The 21,987-nt window shown below is 39.1% G+C and overlaps 1 protein-coding gene across 1 annotated transcript in view; it reads left to right on the top strand.

Moving 5' to 3' along the window:
* ZW10 (zw10 kinetochore protein) overlaps window positions 1–16,470 on the top strand; it is a 49,749-nt gene extending 33,279 nt beyond the window's left edge. The window contains exons 8-16 of the mRNA XM_069080457.1: window positions 563–726; window positions 1,246–1,428; window positions 3,656–3,891; window positions 6,191–6,262; window positions 11,544–11,713; window positions 12,548–12,678; window positions 13,179–13,310; window positions 13,931–14,133; window positions 15,869–16,470. Coding sequence (XP_068936558.1) covers window positions 563–726; window positions 1,246–1,428; window positions 3,656–3,891; window positions 6,191–6,262; window positions 11,544–11,713; window positions 12,548–12,678; window positions 13,179–13,310; window positions 13,931–14,133; window positions 15,869–15,989 — 1,412 coding nt within the window. The 3' untranslated portion in view covers window positions 15,990–16,470. The remainder of the gene's footprint in view (window positions 1–562; window positions 727–1,245; window positions 1,429–3,655; window positions 3,892–6,190; window positions 6,263–11,543; window positions 11,714–12,547; window positions 12,679–13,178; window positions 13,311–13,930; window positions 14,134–15,868) is intronic.
* The last annotated feature ends 5,517 nt before the right edge of the window (window positions 16,471–21,987 follow it).

The raw sequence follows: 21,987 nt of genomic DNA on the forward strand, positions 1-21,987 counted from the left end.
TGATATTGTGCTTTTGACAAATTAACAAAAAAGAGGTGCTTGTAGATTACCCCAAGAAACTATTTAGAGGGATAGATGAGCAACAGCTTTGGCAGAGATACTGCAATGGATGTGGAAATTGAAGGACATTTTGATAAATAAAATTTATCATCTTAGCAACTGGAGAGCAAATGTCATCAAGTACCTGGGTGTCAACTTAAATAGCAGCACTTACATACACTTGTGGAACCAAATTACAGTTCAGTGGTAGATGATTATAATGTAGTTGGCTAATGCCTTATTTTTAGTTATGCTGTTTGAAGAACAGATTTCTGAGTAGCAAAAATATAATAATAGTAATTGTGGAGAATACATTGTCCGCCACAGTAGGTTTAGATGGTGGTAGAATTGTCTGAACTGTTTCCTTCTCTGTTCACCCTCCCACCATCTTAACTTAGAAAATTCTAGAAGACTGAAGGAGAAGGGTTGTAGGAAAAAACCCCCAAAAACTCAGGATTGTGAGATAATTTCTTGCCTTTTTCTTGTTTTCTTGTAAAGATAAACCTTTTTCTTTTGAATTTAGACTTGCCTCTTGGTGAGGATTTGGAAGATGAAAAAGTATCTCAGATTGTATTGGCAGAGATTGTGGGTGACATGATCTGGGAAGATATGTCTGAGTGTCTCATTAAAGATTGTTTAGTTTATTCCATTCCAACAAACAGCAGCAAGTTAGAACAATATGAAGAGGTAAGAACAGAGATGCCAAATAGATTTCAGTAGAGTTTTAGTTGCTATAGATATATTTTTTTCTTTATAATTTGTTATAAATTAAATGAATTAAATGCTTAATTATCAGCAGAGTGAAATTCCTTATGACATTTTTTATCCCATGGTTTTTCATATCCCTTTTGGACATATGTTTTCCTAGTTACAGAGTTATTAATGAAAGCCTTTTAAATACTGATCATTTTTAATGTCTGCCAGTTGTGAAATACCTATTGATTTCATTATTTCCTAGAATACCAAAATGTACCCATGCATTTTAAAGACCTTTGCAACCTTGAAACCACTTAGGAATTTCAATCAAGGATGTTCACAGATAGTTTAATTCTGGAAATAAAGGCTCTAAAATGAATAGGCCTATGAGTTAACACATTCTCTCCATGTGCTGGTCATCCCTTTTTGCTGTTTTGTTTTGAATGAAATTTTTCTTTGTTTTACTTTTTCATTTGTCAGCCTTTCTCTGTTTGTTTTTCTTCTTCTTAGGTGATACAGTCCACTGAAGAATTTGAAAATGCTCTTAAGGGCATGAGATTTTTAAAAGGAGATACTACTGATTTGTTGAAATATGCCCGGAATATCAATTCTCATTTTGCTAACAAGAAGTGCCAAGATGTGATTGTGGCAGCAAGAAACCTAATGACTTCAGAGATTCACAACACTGTAAAGGTGCCAGTGTTAGAGTTTTATGGTATAGTTGGGAAGCAGCTAATTGGTGAAAGAAGTCAGTTTATAGTTCTTAAGTTTTTGCTCAGGATGGTATGATATTTAGAAATTTATTTTAGTACACACATGTGACAGATGTGCGTAGGCCTTACACATTTATGAAGTCCCATGATTGTAGCATTTTGAAATAAACAAGCCCCATCAACACTTAGGTTTATGACTGTTCAAAAGGAAATTTTTGTGGTTTTTGTATGTGAGGTACTAAAAATGACCCTGAAAGAGCCTTAAAAAATATAACTTACATTCAAGATCACTTAGCTCCTTCATGTCCTGCACATTTTTTTCTTCAGTTTTAATTTCTTAATCAGATATCTGTTGAGTGCCTATTATGTGCTGGGTACTTCTTAAAGCCAATTTTGATAAAAATACAGCTTGGGATAAAGAGGAGTTTCTTTGGTTAGATTATTTTTCATTTGGTTAGTTTTTGTTTCCACCATATATGTGATAGAGGTCATCTATCACATGGTCTGCTTCAGTCTTTCCTACCCACTTTTTTGTTACCACTCTCTCACTGTGTCCTCTCTAGCATAAAATACTCAGTAAACTATTTAAATTATTTTACTACATTTTGAGTGCATGAATTATTTTTAAAAATTTATTTATTTTTAGTTTATAACATTCAGTTCCACAAGCTTTTGAGTTTTAAATTTTCTCCCTCTCTCTTCTCTCCCCTCTCCCCAAGACAGTGTGCAATCTGATACAGGCTCTACATATACATTCATATTAAACATATTTTCACATTAGTCATGTTGTAAAGAAGAATTATAACTAATGGAATGAACCATGAGAAAGAAGAAACAAAATAAAACAAATAAGACAGAGAGCAAATAGTATGCTTTGATCTGCACTCAGACTCCATAATTCTTTCTCTGGATGTAGATAGCATTTTCCATCATGAATCTTTTGGAATTGTCTTAAAACCTTGCATTGCTGAGCAGAGCCAAATCTATCAAAGTTAGTCATTGCACAGTGTGGCTATAACTGTATACAGTGTTCTCCTGGTTCTGCTCTCTTCACTTAACATCACTTCATATAAGTCTTTCCAGGTTTTTCTGCTTGCTTGTCATTTCTTTTGGCACAATAGTATTCCATTACATTCATATAGAGAGTATGAATTATAGAAAGAACAGGATAGATTGCAGGTATGAAATTGTGTTACTTTAGCTTGACACATGTATTCATATTGGCCAGTTTTTTAAAGTTGTTTTACTTCATCACAAAAAAATAAGATTATTTCTTTTCTGGACCTCAGGTCTACCCTTCAGTCATAGGTCAAAATTGCTATCCTTGAAAGCTCCTCTAAATTCCTCTGAACCTTACATTGAACTGGATTGTCTTTTCTCTGGGTACAGAGAATAATTTTAGATCCCCAAAGTTGTTTCCATTGCAATAATTCTTCATCCTTTATAAACTTCTTCAATGTTTTTGTCTTTCACGATCTTGCGCTGCCACACTTTCTCTTTTCTATCTCCAGTTTCCCTAAAAATTTGTTCAGAGCTCAACTCCATGCTCATCACCTGGAGTTTCCATTCTCTAATCCCTTAATGAACCGCCTTTCTCTCTTCCTCAGACTCATCTTTTTCAACTGTATGCCTTCTAATCTAGTTTTTCTCTTCAGACAAGAATTTTTGCAACTTAAATCATATTTCATTTACTCTAGCTCTGATTGTATTTCAGTTTCTCAAACTACATATTATTTGAGGATGGAATAGTGCAAATAAGTAAACTTTTCAGATGAAATTAGCATACAGTTGAGGAATAGTCCATGTAAATATTTTGGACAATCAATGCAATATTATAAGATGATAATGAATAAAACATTAGGCCAACTGTAGTTTTAATGATATAGCAAGATGATTCCTGAAGATTCTGTCCTCATGTAGGGACAGAATATCCTACCTGAAAAGCTGGGTCAGTTTCATAGCTTTACATTCCTAAATCATTACAGATGAGAATGTCTATATTCTATACTGTTAAGTGGGTTTGCTTGTTTTATAATGACAGCTTCAGCCCTATAATTGATAATAATTAAGACCCAAGTGTACTTACTCAGATCTGAAAATTACCTTATAAGAACCATGACTTTTTCATTTGCACAGGATCCTGCCACATTGTATGCTTGTTTCTGAATTACTTTGTAGACACTGAATATTTTATGTTTCAATCTTAGATCACTCCAGAGTCTAAGATAACTCTGCCAGCATTACCAGCCCCTGATGAGGGTAACAAGCTCAAAATGCAAAACGTGTCCAATCTGCACAATGAAATGATGAATTTAGACACTGAAAATAAACTGGGTGAGCATTCTTTCTCTTTACCAACATGCCGGATCAGTGAATCTGTGGAGAAACTGATGAAGCTGGCCTATCAGACTTTATTGGAAGCAACAACCAGCAGTGATCAATGGTAAGAATTCTGAATTTTTTTGCAGAAGTTTTTGACTTGTTCAAAACTGGTATCTAAATTAGAAGTGTATTAAAAAGAAGGTCATTTAGAGTTTTGTACTTGTGGCAAGACAGAAGTCTCTCCCTTACTTAAGGTTAGCCTCCTGGGCCCCCACCCAGTGACCACATGAACTTCCTTCTCTTTGCCATTGCTTAGGATTTCTACCCTAAGGGAAAATTTTACTTGTTCCTCCCCAGGCATGTCAGTATTCCCCATTTCCCGTCTGTCTCCTTTCTCTGGTCCCCTTCATCCCAGAGCATGTAGAAGAGAAGAAAGATAGTGGTGACCTGCAGTCTCGTCATGACTAGAAAGTGACCGCATACTGGCCAGGGTGTCCACCCCTCTGTAGCTACCTACCTACCAAGCAGTTGATGGCACAGTTAGATATAGTGCTGGGCGCAGAATCAGGAACACTTGAGTTCAAATGTGACTTGAGATACTTAATAGCTGTGTGGCTTTGGGCAAGTCACTTAAACCTTTCTTTGCCTCAGTATCCTCAGCTGTAAAATGGGGATATTAATAGCACATAACTTCCTTTTGTGAGGATCAAATGAGATAATAATTTTAAAATTTCTCAGTGCAGTGCCTGGCCCCTAATAGATGCTTAAGAAATGTTTATTGAGTTGAATTGGGATAATGAGTTCAGTTCCATTTATATCCTAACTCTGTAGACACAAGGTTGACGCATAAATGCACTGTAGTTTTTTTCTGAACTATTAGTACACTTTTAAAAGTACATTTTAAAAGCCGTAAACGTTGAGTGATCAGGTTAAAGAGCAAGAGAAACATAGACCTTGTTGTCTAGGCCCATTATTCTCTATTCAAAGCATCCCAAAATGTGTTCCACGTTTACCACAAAACTTCTTAGTTCTTTTCTACCCTCCTAGCTAAAAAAAAAGAAATGGTGCCTCTTAGACCAGATTGAATTACAGGATAAGTTTGCAAAAGCTTGGATCTATGTGTTCTAGTTATTGTTGTTTTGTATGCAAATAGTAAAAATCTATTTTGATTACGGCTCAGTTTTGATTAGGGTTTGACTTTATCAATCTGTTGCTATCCCTGGATTTCTGTTTCAGATTCCTTTGTATATTGGCCTTCTTTATTTTAATTTTTTTTTTAAGCAATTGGGGTTAAGTAACTTGCTCAAGGTTACACGGCCAGTTATTTCTGGGTGTGGTGCTGAGTATCTGAGCCCGGATTTGATCCAGGTCATCCCGACACTGGAGCCGATGCTCTTACTTGCTGAGCCACCTGGCCGCCTCTATTGGGGTTAAGTAACTTGCTCAAGGTTACACGGCCAGGTGTTTATGGGTGGGTGCTAAGTGTCTGAGCCCAGATTTGATCCCCAGGTCATCCCGACACTGGAGCCGGTGCTCTTACTCGCTGTGCTACCCGGCCCTCCCTGTTGGCCTTCTTTAATCTTGTGCTTCTGTAGAATGCATACCAAGGTGTAAACAATTATTTGTTAATGAGCTCTGTGTTCTGCTCCAGTTTGGCAGGTAGGGAAGGGACAGCTATTCTGTCCACATATCAGAGCATATTTATTGATATTTCTTTAGCTTAATCTTGGCTGTCATATCCTTAGACCTCTATAGCATCTGCAGTATCTGGCATATTGGAAAGGAGGGAGGTGTGGAGGTTGGTGTTCTGATCTGGTAGCATACACAAAGCTGAACATTGCCCTTTTATGAATTTTAATAATGGCTTGAAATTGGAGAGAAGATGCTTCAGAATCCATATTGGAAATGTTAGTTCATCCTTTTGCATTGTGGGAGGAGGGGGTGAGCTGGATGCTGAAAGTCAGACTGTTACTGAAAGAGCCAAACGAATGCCTTTATTGATGCTTTGCCCTTTACAGTTAGCGTCAGTGGGAAGGTGACATTTGCTTGAGGCTTAGCTCCATTTGTTATTGGAGAGATACTTACTCTGGGTGCCAGAGGACACAGAGTGATGGAGAGAAAGGAGGTTTTGGGTCTCAAATGCATCCATTGAAATTGTTAGCAAGTTGAGGTTAGTTAGCAAGTTATGACTGGCAGTTTATAGCTAACTAGGTTAGCCGTGCTTCCCAGGGGTGTCCCGTCAACTATTCTTTGCAATTGGAGTCTCCCCTGGGCTGATGACTGTTGCTTCAGATACACTTTATTGCAATTAAAAAACTTTTTTTCGACACATCATTAGGAATAAACAGATTCCATTTTCCCTGAAATGATTACATTTGGAAAAACTGCCTTTCATTTAAATCATTCTTTTCTCTCTCCAGTGCCGTTCAGCTTTTCTATTCAGTGAGGAATATCTTTCATTTGTTTCATGATGTTGTGCCAACATATCACAAGTAAGTACTGAAGAGGAAGAGAATCTTGTGCCTCGTGCTGCACCCTAAGTGTACATCTGAAAAGATTGCTGTAGATCTTTTTTTGCCGGGTCATGTTTTCCCTTTTCTCCTTGACACATGTTATGTCAGGTATGTGTTCTCATGGATAAAATCTTGGTTTCAGGGCTTTATTAAAAAAAATCATACTTAAGAAAGCAAACCCTTTGAAAGCACACACACTGAAAGGAAAAGTGATCAGGGGGTGGCTAGGTGGCGCAGTGAATAGAGCACTGGCTCTGGAGTCAGGAGGACCTGAGTTCAGATCCAGCCTCAGACACTTACCACAAAAACTAGCCGTGTGACCTTGGGCAAGTCACTTAACCCCAATTGCCCTCCAAAAAGCAAAAAAAAAAAAAAAAGAAAGAAAGGAAAAGTGATCAGCCTCAGTACATGCCTGAGAATTTCAGGCTTTACATATGGGTTGTTCAGGCTCCTTACCTCTTCTTCCATTTGTGCTGTGCCCACTTCATGGCCATTCCTTGGCCCCTGCTGCATGCACTTCCATCAGTGGGAGGATATAGGGAGAAGAAGGAAAACATAGGTCTCAAATACTGCTTGTTTGCACCTTTGGCAATGGACTTGGGCTTGTGATGGAGAAGAATGGAGGAAAAAATTTTAGTTAGTCATGTGGTGCTGCTGAAATTTTTATTTCTGATGTGTAGCAACAGTCTCCTTTGGTCATGATGCGGTTTCATTTCTAAGGGTCCTCTTGGATGAGCCCAGCCTTGTCTTTTGGAAAAGTGAGATAGTCCTCATATATATATATATGATATATATCATATATATAATGTATATATATGATATATATCATATATATATAATGTATATATATGATATATATCATATATATATAATGTATATATAGTTCTTTGTATTCCTCTAGTGCCATTTTCTATGCAATTCAAAGTATTTTCTGTTTGTTCCTGAGAAAGTGCTAACCTCTACTTTGGGGAGAGCAACATTATATAAATACTCATTCACATTTATTGCTATGAATAAGAAATAATGTTTTAGAATGTATTTGAACTTTCAGGAACACTGGCAGGTTATATCCTGCCAATTAAGTTTTATTCTGAGCCTCATTTTCTTTTTCTGTAAAATGTTGGGGTTGGACTAAATTTTTTTCAAGGTCCTTTCTAGTTTTAAATCTGTATATGGGAGATGTGCCAGTTGAGTGAGGCTGGGTAACCACTTTTCAGGAACGTCATTAACTAGATTCATGATTTTGGTACAAGGTGAACTAGATGACCTGTGAAATCCTTTCTGTCTTTGATTCTGTGATTAAAAAAAAATGGATAATGCTCTTCCAAAATCTTTCAGTTAATGTGGTAAGGCAGCTTGAAGAAGTCAAAGGATAATGTCTGTGAAAGCACTTGTTGGTTTGAAGGTTCTCAGAAAATGCAAGTTAGGGATGTCTGTGGAAAAGTGGAAAGGTACAGGGAAAAGAACACTAGCTGTGGAGCCAGAAGATGAGGATTCAGCCCTAGTTCTAACGCTTCTTCGCTTTGAAGCCACAGGGAAAGCATTTAACTTTGCTGAGGCTCAGTCTCCTCATCTGTAGAATGGACATTGCTTGCATGACCTAGCTGACAGATTTGTTGTAGGTAAGGTACTTTGCAAACCTCTAAGCTCTTGTATAATAAATGGGGGCTGTTGTTATTGTCAATAATAATTTTGAGGTTTTTTTGATGTCTCATTACTCTCATTCCATCCTTCATTATTTCTTCCCTCAGTCTGTAGAGGGCACCACCTTCCTTCCAATTCACAGATTCACAACTTTAGATTCCTCCTTACCTCTTCTTTCTCCTTCAGCCCTCTGTCTCTGATCATGTGCCAGATCTTGTTGATTCTCCCTGCACAAGGCCTCTTGCATTGATGCCCTTCTTTCTAGTTACACAGCTGTCCCCATAATTCAGGTCCTTGATGCCTCCTGACTGGACTCTTGTGATCATCCCCCCTTGCACTCTCTACCTCATGCCTTCCCCTTCTTCAGCCTGTCTTCCACATGGCTTTCAGAGTGGCATTATTTGGGCTCAGGACTGATCATGTAACTTGCCCGCTCAAAAAACCTCAGTGGTTTTTCATTATCTCTGTGATAAAATGCAAATTCCTCTGCTTAGCATTTAAAATACTTCACAACCTGACTCCACTCTTTTCAGACTGATCTGACTATGTTCCCATCTGTCCTGGCCTACTTAATGTTGCTTGATACCATTCCATCTCTTCTCTGTGCACAGACTGCCTCTCATGCCTCAGTTTCTGTCTCTCTCAACATCTTCCTGTAATCCTTAGCTGCCTTCAAGGCCTAGCTCAGGTTCCACTTCTTATACCAAGTCTCTTCTCTTGTTCCCAGTTGTTAGTTCTCTCTCCTCCCTAAAGTGATTTTACATTTATACACGAAAAGAGATGTAGAGCTTGAAGAACCGTAGAGGCCATTTAGAACCACATCCTTCCAATTTACACATGTAATTTAGGCCCCATAAATTAAGTGACTTGTCCAGGGTTTACAGGAAGTTATTGACAGTGACAGAATTTGAGTCCCATGTTGTATGACTATATAAATAGTGATTCCTTTCATCTTTACCCATGGGGGATAGCCTCAGGTCTCAGCTTTAATCTTGGCCAAATTACTTCCCTTGGAAATTTTCTGTGGAGGCTAGAGGATTAGGGAGCTGGTACTTTAAGTTCAGGACCTGTGGGGAGGAACTGGCTACAGTTTGATGGAGGCAGGGAGACTCTGTGTGTGTGTGTGTGTGTGTGTGTGTGTGTGTGTGTGTGTGTGTATCATCTATCTATCTTTCTATCTATATCCATCTATCTTTCTATATATCTGTATCCATCTATCTCTCTATCTCTATCTCGATCCATCTATCTATCTGTCTATCTATCTACATATATTGAGTCTGTCCACTTGTGTACATGTTGTATCCTTCCAGGAGAATGTAAGCTTCCTGAGAGCAGGGTCTTTTATTGTCTTTGTTCCCCCATCACTAACACCAAGACACATTGCTGTGTCTTTTAGGTAAGTGCTTAGAAACTACTCACTGGGGGGCGGCCAGGTAGCACAGCAAGTATGGGGATGACCTGGGATCAAATCCGGGCTCAGACACTTAGCACCCACCCAGAAACACCTGGCTGTGTAACCTTGAGCAAGTTACTTAATCCCAATTGCTTAAAAAAAACCTCCCAAAAACAAAAAAAATCTCATCTCTTAGCCATAAAGAGCACAATTAAAAAAAACAACTACTCACTGGGTTGAATAATGCCTAGTGAATGCATTGCATTTTCCCTTTGAGGACTTTTCCCCCACTGTCTTGCATATTCACTGTTTTAAGACCTTTCTTGGAAACTTGCCAGATTTGTCCTCCCGCTCTTCACAGTTGTCTCAGGATGTTTTTAACTGTTCATGTAAACAAACCATTTTTGTTTATCTGTTTAAAGATTGACCCTTTTGTAAAGTTTCTGCAGCATAAATTAAAAAACAAACCAAAAATCCTCTTCCTTTTAGTCTTTGGCATTTAGTGTTTTAAGTTTTGTGATTTAAAAATCACTGCATACTTAAATCTCAAAGATTTTTCAGCTATATGTTTTTAATGACATGTCAATAAAACTACTTGCTCCTTAGAAAGAAGAATCATTTTGTAATGTAAAGAATTTGTAAGCCTGTATGTCACTAAAAGGGGTTGTTCTAAAACAAGCATACCTGTTGTCATCTTACTGCAGAGGAGAAATCTGCTTACTTTTAATTTTGTCACATTTGCTTGCTTGAGTTTGAAGTTCTCATTGTGTCAGTCACTTAATCATTTGAATAAAGATAGGAAAGCCTTTGTCTGAGCTGAAAATCACATCCCCAGATATTTATCCAGACATTTGATCTTGGTAGTATTTCTGTGGCCAGGGATATTCTTCACTCTTTAAATGCATTGACTTTTTCCTGGCTTTACTGGGAACATTTCCTACATAGTTGACTACTGACTCTTAAGCTTTAATGTACTGTAAACTTAGAGTCAATTGAGAATTAATTCATTGAGTATCTGCTATTGTGGGAAATATAGTAAAAGTTTAATATCAGTTCTTGCCCTCAGGAAGCCAAAAATCTAGTTGAAGAGACAAGAAACAATTATTGACCAATTAAGTGTTAAACCCTGTTAAACTGACTATAATTGAAAAAGAGTTTAGAGAAGAGAGAAGTCAACTGGTGTTGATAGATACATTCATTGTATTAAATTGTAAAGGCCATCATATACAACTCCACTGCATTCTTTTTAATGTAAATTTTTTTTCAATAAATATAAATCTGCCTTTCCCTCCCATCTTTCTCTTCCATATTGGAAAAGAAAGAAAAATAAAATCTTTGTAGGAAATGTACATAGTTGAGCAATAAATATTCCTATATTGTCCATGTCCAAAAAACATGTACATTAATGTACATCTATCCCCTCTCTTTCAGGAGGAGGGTAGCATATTAGGATTCCTGTGGAATTGTGGTTGAAAGCTATATTGATTGGAGTTCTTAAGTCTTTCAAAGTTGTTTGCCTTTGCGGTATTGTTACTACATAAATAACTGTTCTCCTGGTTCTCCTTAATTTACATTAGTGCCTACAGACCTTCCTAGGTTTCTCTGATCCATTCATCATTTCTTATAGCACAATAGTATTCCATTACATTCATATACCACAACTTATTCAGCCATTCCCTAATTTCCTTAATTTCCAGTTCTTTTCCATTACACAAGGAACTGCTGTAAATCTATCTATCTATCTCTCTTGCTGTCTGTAAATAGATAGATATTTTACATATGGGTCCTTTACATATGGATCTCTTTGGGATATAATTCTAGTAGTATTGCTGGTCAAAGGGTATACACAATTTAGTAACTTTAGGGGCTTAGTTCCAGATTGCTTCCCAGAATGGCCAAACCAGTTCACAGCTCTACCATTAGTACACTAAAGTGCCTGTTTCCCCCCAGACCTGCTAGCATTTATCATTTTCCTGTTTTTTAAATCAACTCTGCCAATCTGATGGGTGTGAGATGGAACTCCAGAGCTGTTTTAATTTTCATTTCTCTAGTTATTAATGATTGAGATCATTTAAACTTCCTGTTCATGTCCTTTGACCATTTGTCAGTTGGAAACTCACTGTACTCTTTGTGCTGAGCAGTCAAAGGATTTGTTTTCCTTATCATTTACTCTTATGTGACTAATGGTTGGTTTCTTTCCTCTCTCTATCTTCTTTCACTCAGGGAGAACCTTCAAAAACTTCCCCAGCTGGCTGCCATTCATCACAACAACTGCATGTACATTGCTCATCACTTACTGACCCTTGGGCATCAGTTCAGGTTGCGCCTTGCCCCTGTTCTTTGTGATGGGACCACTACTTTTGTGGACCTTGTACCAGGCTTCAGGAGACTTGGTAATTTAAATCTTTAATATCATGAAGGCATAATTGATGGCATCAAACCTCAGCTCACCATCTTTGCAAATTATGAATGAGAGCGTGGTGGTCCTGAGCTAGATTAGGGAGTGTATGGTGATATAATTTGCAAGTGTGAGTGGTTATTTAATTTTACAAAGTGAAAGCAGCCTTTGTAGCAGCATACTTTTCATGACATGATTTCATGGTACATTAGAGTTCCCAACTGCATTGCAGGCGTGCAGTGAATATACCAGATCAGAATTATGTCAGCAGAATGACATGTAATGAGATTTGTATTGTGACAATTCCGTTAGCATTGTTGGTAATGGCATTCTAATGTCAGAGCTTGTTCTACTGCAAAACCCAGGAGAGCTTTCCCCCCCACTCCCTTAAGCTGTTCTTGAGATTATTAAAAATCAAAGGAAATGAAATGTGGTATAAACTAATATATTTGCTATAATGATAGCCTGACAAAAGCAGAAAATCTATACAGATCACTTAGTCTTTCAATTCCTGACTTTTCCCTTAGGTGGTGTAGAGATATCAGAATAATATATAGCCTCCCCTGCTGTAGAAGGGGGGACTTGAGTAGCGATTTTTCTTTGCTGATTCTGTCTCTGGGCAAAGTACTACAGATGGATTCTTTATTATACTGGGAGAAAGTAGCTAATGTATTAGAAGTTAATTTTTGGTGAACTTGGTAGATTTATGATACTGTCTAGCGTTTGTCTCCAGATACACATGGCAGGTCCTTAGCTTCTCTTCCCTCCCCTTTGTTTTGCAACATGCAATTAAGCAGCTTCCTCCTTTGTGTCTTCTTTCTTATTACAGGGACAGAATGTTTTCTGGCCCAAATGAGGGCACAAAAGGGAGAGCTTCTGGAACGACTGTCAAGTGCAAGGAACTTTTCAAACATGGATGATGAAAATAATTATTCTGCAGCAAGCAGAGCAGTTCGGCAGGTGGGGGACTCCATAGCTGGCTGCTTTTTTGCCCTCAAGAGGGCCTTTTTTATGTAACAGAGAAGATGAGAAAACCATGTTCATTGGTCAATCTTTGTGTCTTTTATGACCACATTTAAGGCCTCTCCCTTTATTTTGTGGTCCTGTAGGGCCAATGGGATGGAATAATTTCTTTTTATCTAGGAAGGTGATTAATATGTATAAATTGGTAACTGTGAGTAATTGAAACTCACATCAAGGTTTGGGGAAACTAGAATCAATAGCTTCCAATTCTGATTCATCTTCTTCTTCCTATCCTACTCCAGGGACTTAAGGTTTCTTTTGTAATTTTTCCATCTATGATATGGGGCAGAAGTACATGAAGAAGGTGAAGTATTTAAGAAACATGTGTTCTTGATTACTTCTTTCTCTAGCTATGTGAAATTGAGGCTTTAGAAAAGATTTTAAATTTGGATCTTAAAAAAATAACCCTAAAGTAAATAAATGTGTCCTGCTACCAGGTACTACATCAGTTAAAAAGACTTGGAGTTGTGTGGCAAGATGTGCTTCCAGTAAATATATACTGCAAAGCTATGGGGACCTTACTTAACACCGCCATTGCTGAGATTATTGGCAGAATCACTGCCCTAGAGGTAAGTGCCATGCTATGGCTCACTAGGCGTCCAGATGAAGTGAGCTTTCCCTCCACCACGTTCATTTTGCCAAGGATAATGAGCAACATTTCTAGGTTCCACCACTCAGTAATGACTACATGCAATGTTTTGCATTTGCCCACATAGGTGATCTTTTCCTTCGTTGTAGTTTTAGATTTGACCCTTAACCTCCAAAAGATGCCTATTCCGTACTGTGTACCAGTTTGAATCATGTGTATATACAGGGAAATTGATTTGGCTCTGCCAGCTGATGCCACTGAAGCATAAATTGCCTGAACCCTTATTTGTAATGTTCCCTGCTCTGCAGCAAGCTGTACCACATTCTACTAAAGAAATAAGCTTTTTCAGGCGGGCAAGATAAATTGCTGACAATCTGTTGAAACATATTTACATGTCATTCTAACTTAGGAATAGTGTCAGGAAGCTGATGAAACCTAGTGTCTGCAATGGTGTGCTAAAATCGGTTGGAATGATGTATTGTTTCAGCTAATATACTTGGATAGCAGTGCCCACCAAAGATTCATCAAACCTTTTTCTTCACCTTCAACATGACCCACTTCTTTCCTTCCTCTTTACATTCCCTTTTTGTTCAATGCCAGGACATTTCTACCCAAGATGGCGACAGGTTGTACTCTTTGTGCAAAACAATAGTGGAAGAAGGACCCCAGGTGTTTACACCATTACCTGAAGAAAATGAAAATAAGAAATTTCAAGAAGAGGTTCCTGTCTACGTGCCAAAATGGATGTCATTCAAAGAGTTGATGTTGCTGCTACAGGCAAGCTTGCAAGAAATTGGAGATCGGTATGTATAACTTTTCTCTGGAGGCATGCACCCCTTTGTATTAATACCATTAAGCCATAGTGATTTGCTTTGCTGTTTGACTTTATCAAGATTTGAAAGCTTTTCCTTTTAAATAATAGTAGTTGAGTTCTTTTTGGGGATCTGATAAGTGTGGGTAATGGGCAAGATCTTTACTACAGTCTTCTGGAACTTTAATGAACATGGCTACTCCTTTGAATTAAGTACAAGGACTTCTCACTATCATGAATATGAGTTGTGTGTATGCAGTGTTCCTGCTGCCTCCCAGAGACTGCTGGACAATTTGTCAGCATGAGGTTTAGTAACTTTCAAGATGTAAGCACTGGATAGGCACCCTTCTAGAAAATAATTCACTGTTTATTTAGTACTGAGAAAGGCATTAGCAAAAGACAACTTCCTCTGCTGTTTCCTGTTCACCACCATCATTTAGTCTTGGTTATGTCCACTTAGTGCATAGAGTGTAGTGTATGTTGTTATACACTAGTTACGGTTCAATTACATAGCCACAAATGCTTGGCAGTAGCTCTCTAGTTATGTGTGTTACATATCTCTGCTGCTAGACATCATATTGACTATCTTCAGAGGCTACTTCTCTGTTGGTTTAGTGTGTGGTAGCTTGTGATTTGAGTTGGTCTTAGATAATTCTCTCTTTGTAACCACGTTGGTGACTCATCTCCTTTGACGTGGCTATGGCAGACTAGTAAGCTTAGTTGTATCTGAACTAATTTCCTTAGATTCACCATCATAGAAACATATAAGCAAAATTCCTACTTACTGTGTTAATGTACTTCTGATTAAACACTTACTGAGCAGAAGCTTCTTTTGTTATTCACTAGACCACTGTGGAAGGGAAAGATGACTTGGGGGGGGGGTGGGATACAAGCTCCTATAGACCTTTAGGAGTGTAAAACCCTTTTACAGCATCTGAAAAGCCAGTATTCTAGATCTTCTAGACCAAAGAAACCAAAGTTTCTTGGGTATTTTAGAAAAGTCATTGTTATGTTTTTACCAGAAGAGCAGTAAAGACTTTTTCCCCTCTTGACAGCTTTTCTCCTTACTCTTGCTATTTTCGTTTTGTTTCTGCAAAATTTTTATTATATAATCAAGATTGTTTTGTTTTTGCAGCCTTCTCAGTCCTTTAGTTACGCATTTTTCATTCTGACCATAGTTATTAAAGGTTTATCTCTTCCCATCCTCCTATTTTTTTTTTCTGATATGACCTTTTACTTATAGGTGATTATCCATTTAGAATTTATTGTGGTATATGGTATATACTTCTAGTCTAAGCCTACTTTCTGCCATACTGTTTTATACTTTTTAGTAATCCTTGTCAAACAGTCCTTCCCTCAGCAGACTTATGTTCTTGAACTTTTTAAACACTGAATTACTGCATTCATTTGCTTCTAGGTTTCCTGTTGCTAGCCGTGAGAGTTGAATTTTCATAAACAAGGTCAGACAGACTGCGTGATTTCAGAATAAAGGAAAACAGACTGCCTCAGCTACATAATTTGTTGGCCTCTGTTCTCTTTCTCTAGTGACACCTTTATTTGCTTTATCCCTCTTTGCTTTTGACCCTCCTTAGAAATGGTTAGGGAGATTAGAAGATGCCCCTGTTTCTGGTTAAAACATGCCCAGAACAGAACAAAGAAACTCTTTCTAATTTTTTAAATCTTGTGCATCCAGTAGGAAATTATGTATTGTATCTTTTGTTTTCCAGGTGGGCTGATGGGAAGGGACCCTTGGCAACTGCCTTCTCCTCTGGTGAGGTGAAAGCTTTAATCCGGGCCTTATTCCAGAACACAGAAAGAAGAGCAGCTGCCCTTGCTAAAATTAAATAGCCTCGTCTTCCTGAGAAAGCCACACCATCGTTGTAAGGAATCTTCTTCTGGCATTGTTACTTATGCCGTTCTCTGGAAATGCCTATTAATTTTGATCAACTTCCTGCCAGAATATCATGGAGTTTGACTTTATATAAAGACTGTCCTACGTCTATGGCGTGAATGAGATTTGGCAGAAAATGTGCCACATCAGCAGGACAAGAGATGGAGTGGAGCAGGGCTCCTCAGGGGACTTTCTGTTATCTGTGGGAAAATATTATTTTCTTCTGCTTCCAGGGCCTTTTGGGAGCTGTGTCCCAGGAGGAAGTGGCCCCTGATTCCAGACCAAGAAATCAGGGACACTGACTTAGTGGGGAACTGGCATCCACTTCCCTGTGGGAAGGATATTTTTTGAAGGGAGTTCCCAGCACCTTAGTTGGCCTAACAGTTATTAGGTGGACTTCCTGTACATCACCTTTCCAATAAATGACACTTTTCAGAATCATGGGCCTGTTGTGTTTGATACCAGGGAGCCTCTGAGGAGAAGAACCAACAGGCTTTCTGAGGCATTATGGAAAGGAAATCCTTGATTAAAGTGGAGACGCCACACTAGGGTACTTGGTGATCTGTTACTTTCTCTTCACTTGTGCTTAGTGGGAACCCTGTTATCCTTTAAGCTGTCCAACAATGCCTGTTGAGAGCTATGCATTTCTTTAATTTGTTTTTCCCCCTCTTAAGCATCATTAGCCACTGCATTTTTAGAAGCATTCCATCCTATCCTAGGAATTTTGGTTGAATTCTGAATGTTTACACAGTGGGAGCCTAAGAAATCTGGGCTTTAGGACTTGACCCTTGTTCCTGTGAAGCTCATGTGTATTTCATCTCATTTTTCTCAGTGTCATGTTTTAAGGAGGGGCATTGGCATCCGTCCAGAAATCAGTCAGGATGTTAAAGGGACTCAGGACCTAGGAGAATCAGCTGAAGGAAATAGGGAACTTTACACCATCAGAGAGGTCTTGGTGAGGACACAGTAGGTATTTTCAAATATCTGAAGAGTTTCTGTGTGAAAGAAGGATTAGACACAGCATGATTCCTAAGGGAGAATTGTGACAATAGTTAAAACTTTCTGGACTTGGAATGGCCTGTCTTGGGAGGCAGTGAGTTCCCTGTCACTGGAGGTGTACAAGTAAGAAGAGCACTTCTGGGGATATTATGGAGAAAATTCCTTCACTGAGTGGGAGGTGTGACTAGGCCGAGCTACTTTCCAACTCTGAAATTCTGTGGTTGTATCACAGTGTTGATCCTTTGTAGTCCAGAAATTTGTATTTATTTCGTGACCAGGAATATATTAGCAAGAGATATTAACAAGCTTCTCTGGGATGTAATTTTGTTCACCTTCCTCTGGGGTTGTGGAAAAGTAAAATTGGCTTTTATTCCTCATCTTGGAGCTGAGATGCAAAAGATCAAAAATTTCCTTCCTTCCCTCACTCCTCCACTAAGTGCTTACTTAGCTCAGTGCCCAGCAGTGGTAGTTCCTTAATAAATGCTTGTGGACTTGATTTCTGCTGTTTGGTGGTACTTAGGTATTTATTACTGTAATCAGCCCTTTTTCACATTGTCCCACAGCTATTTTCTCAGTTCTTAGCACAAAGGGCTCCCTCTTGTCTCCCCTCTGTCCTCCTAGGTAGGGCTAACCTTCCATCTTAGGACCAACCTTCCCTCACAGGCCTGGCTCAGTCCTTTTCACTCAGTCATTCTGACTACTTTCTTTTCTTACTCAGGAGTCAGAGGAACCAGAAGAGATGATCTGGTTTCTCATTGGAAGAGTAGGAGCCAGTTGTAATTAACTAAGGATACTGCTCAGGACCACTTGTCTCATTGTGAGACCGTTGCAACTCAAAGAAAGAAAAAAATTCTCTCAACTAACTTAGGATCTCACAAGCAATCTAGCCATTATCTCAAGGAAAAAGAAAAAATCAGTTTCACATTTTGGGAAAATGCCTTTTTTCAAAATTAAACATTTCAGGAAGCATTATTATCTAAGAGACTGAAAGAATGGGTTACCAAGGGCAGAAAATAAATGCTTCTCAGGCCTGTTGCATAGAACAGTGATTTATTTTGTTCAGAAGTTATTTCTGTTATCTGACAGGGATGGTGCTTTGGAGGAGGAATCTCTGGCTGAAAAACACACTCTACCTCCATTAACACAGGAACAGACAAGGTTGTGTTTCTTGTTCCCAGTAGGACTGGGGCCCTTCAATCTGTTACTCACCAATGAATATTTTTGTATCTTATGGTGCATAGGATAGGCAAGGCTTACACTCTTGTCTCCCCTTTTTTTGTGGCTAAAGTGGGTGCTTTGACAGCTGGCAAGATGTCGATTAATCTTGATAAAGTAGTCTGTGAATTGCAACAGATAGAAGTTTTATTCTATTAGCAGTCAGAAGAGGGACCTACCATGAGGGACTTTTCTAATTAAGAACCTCCTTGAGGAAAGGATTGGAACCCAAATCTATGGATAGGATTACTAAAGGGAAGAAAAATCCTTAAGAGGTTTGAGTTAAGCAATGCTTTGAGAAGGAATCAGACCCCATGCAGAGAGTTAACTTGATTGTATAATAAAACTAATACGGAGTTGGTAATCAGGAGAGCTGGGTTCCAGGCCTGCTCTTAGCTTACCTTGAACAAGCCCATTCATTTCACTTCTCTGTATCTTGGTTTGTTCATCTGTAAAATGAAGAGATTGGATAAGATGGCCTTTTGGGGTTCTTTCCAGTTCTTGATTTTGAGACTGAGATCCCCAGAAATGTGGTACTTACGCTTTGATTCAAAAATTTGACGGGCCTGAGATACAAATAAGTAAAATAACTTTTGAAAAAAGATCTTATCAGTTTTGCTCTTGAGCTCTGAATCTGTCCCCAGGGTTGGATACAGTACACTAATTGCAGAGTAGCAAGGCCCAGTTAAATCTGAATGCTCCTAGATTTCCAGGAGACGTCATTCAGAAATTGAGGAGAGTTTTGATGAACAAGTGGCGGCCTCCAGGTGGCACTGTTTCCTCAGATCTGTAAGCCCTCTGCAACACCCCTCCCCAGCTCTGCAGATACATCAGTCCTGGGTTATGGAGCTAGGCCCCAAACTTTCTTTTACCCCCTCAAATGTATTTTCCCTATACACACAGACTTTGGAAATAGCTCCAAGAAGATGTTACTTGGCTAACTGAATGCTGTTGGGTTGTTTTTGGAAATTTACTTAAATAATTCTCCCTGCTCCCTTGTGGAAAAGTTATTTTAAGCAATGATTTTCACATTGAGGACATCGTTAGCCCATTTGATTGCCGTGTGTAAGTGTGTCTGTATAATTAGCCTCCACTGATGTCCAGATCAGGTGTATCATTGTGGCATGGCTGTGACTGAGTCGTTGAAGGCTCTGCCACTCTAGAAGCCAGAAAACCAGTCTATAAAGCCAATTTGGATGTAGGCCTGGTGACAAGATGTTGAAAGACTAACCTAGTTAAGAGGCCCATCAACTGATGGGTGGCTGTCTGGTGATGAATTTTGGCTATGGCAACTCATGAACCTGCTTCCTGAGGCACTGAAGGGTGATGGTCTGCATCAGTGGATGTCCTTAGGAAATCAGAGCTTTTTAAGCATTGGGATGGATGAAAGAGCATTTATATTAAGTACTTGCTAGGTGCTGGTCACTATGTTAAGTGCTAGAGATGCAGATAGAAAAGTGAGACCCTGTCCTCAAGGAGCTCATTCTGTTTGGGAGAAACAACACATATAGAAAGGTTCAGTGGCAGAGCTTATTGACAGGCCTAAGGCGTCCAACAAAAGGGTAGATGAAAAGGTGAAAAGGACCCAACGGTCCTTAGAATGCATCAGCTAGGCTCATGGCAATCCTGGGGGTCCATGAGGCATGGAGGCAGGGCAGATGGTAAGTCTAGTGGGAGCATAGGGCAGAGGTGGTCCTTTGTTCTATTGGAAGGGTTTTAGTTTACTGACTACCTGCTTATCTAAGTGGTATGTGTAATTAGGTGGTTAGAACTAGAAGGCCCTTAGAGATCATTAATCCTAACTCCTTATTTTACAGATGAGAAAACAGGCTCAGATTGGGTAAGTGACTTTCCCCAAACCACAGAGGTAAAGTTAGTGGCATGAATAAGAAAAAAGTAGCCATGAGAATTACTTACCTAAAGTACCTGGAAGAATTACCTGGCACATCACAGGTAACTAAATGACTGCTAAACTATCCGTAGTTAGGATAAAGAAATATAGGAAGAAGCCTGTTGGAAAATGCCCATGCCCAAAGTGTCAAGGCACAAAGTAGTTTTCTAAATTGGATTTTGAAGCTCGCATTCTCTTTATAGAATTAGTTTCTCAAAAATGACTTTCTGACATCGAAAACATGCCTTGTCAAAATTCTTTTTTAAAGCTATTACTTGGCAAAAGGCTACCTTTGGCTACTTTATTTAGGTAAAATTAATATTGTTCTGAGGTGGGGTGGCCTTTTTTTGGGTGTGGGGGCAGTGAGAATTTTATGACACCCACTGGCAGGATTGGCACCTGGGTGTTGCAAAAGAAAACCTATTCCATAAGATGTCAGGAAAAAGAAATGATTGTGCCCTAACTCTCTCCTCTCTTTTACAGCCCAACTAGATAAAAATGTGTTAGAGAGTTAACACTTTTGACTCTCCTCTCTCATTTTCTAGTCTCTTGACTTCAGACCTCAGTACTCTGCTGTCTCCAAATTTACTCTTACTTGCCAATTCTAATGACCTTCCTCCCCCTCCCATCCTTCTCAATCCATTTGCAGCATTTGGCGCTGCTGACCACCTCTCTTACATGTTGTCCCCACTTTGTGTTTTCCTGACACTCTTCTTCCTGGAAGCTCCTCACTCTTTTTTTGGATCATCAGTCATGTCCCACTCCCTAAATAGGAGTGCCTCGAGCACCTGACCTAAGTCTTCTCTGTATCCTGTCATGAGATTCAGTAACCTCTATGCAGATGACTCCCAATACATATTACAACACCCACATGGCATAGATACACATACACACATATGTTTATATGTATATATATATATATATATATATGCACACGCATCCAATCCCGTATCCACCTTTCCAAATGCATGTCTCCTAGGTATCTCATACAAACTCATTATCTCCTCCCCCCAAAACAAAAACCCATTCCTGCTCCTAACTTATTTCTGTCAAAGGCACTGTGTTAGGTGCTGAGGAGACAGAGGTAAAATGCCCTGCTCTTGAGGTGCTCACAGTCTAACAGAGGAAACAACATCCAAACAACCGTGTACAGCTAAAGTAAGTACAAGGAATATACCCAGTGAATACAAAAGTGTTTGGATAATGGAGGGGGGGGGACTCCTAGAAAGCTTGGGGGGACCAGGAAAGGCCTCGTGTAGGAAGTGGAACCTGAGCTGAGCTTTGAAGGGAACTAGAGATTTTATGAAGTGAAGATGAGGAGGAAGCACATTCAAGGTATGGGAGGAAAGCCTGTACAGAGGCGGAGACTGGAAAGGGAATATCATGAATGACTGACATGTTTCCCCCAGTAGAATGTAAGTTTCTTTGAGGACAGAGACTCTCTTCATTTTTGACTTTGCATCCCATCAACCTAGCACAGTGCCTGGAACATGGTAGATGTTTAATCGGTGCTGGTTGATTGATTAATTTAATTGGATGTAAGCTTTGGACTCATTTGTAGGAATCTGGAAGCCTGGCTATCTTGGTTAATATTTTGGATAAGGGGCTAGCAGGAGCTGGATGAATATTTGTCTTACTTCTTTGAGCATCTGAGATTGCTGAAGAGAGGCCCAGTGGCCTAGAGATAGAGATTCTGGTGCTAATCTAGGATCATAGGTCTCAATACCATAGCCTCCTCAATATTATTTTTACAGATCTGTTCCATTCTATACTCACCCTTTGTTAGGAATCCTCTAGCCCTCTGAACCTGCCCTTTAAAATAAATAATCTCATCAAGATTTTCTGTGCAA

The sequence above is a fragment of the Petaurus breviceps genome, unplaced genomic scaffold, assembly GCF_028583685.1.
Source record: "Petaurus breviceps papuanus isolate PSGF00001 unplaced genomic scaffold, PetGlider_PUasm1.0 91133, whole genome shotgun sequence".
Taxonomy (NCBI): domain Eukaryota; kingdom Metazoa; phylum Chordata; class Mammalia; order Diprotodontia; family Petauridae; genus Petaurus; species Petaurus breviceps.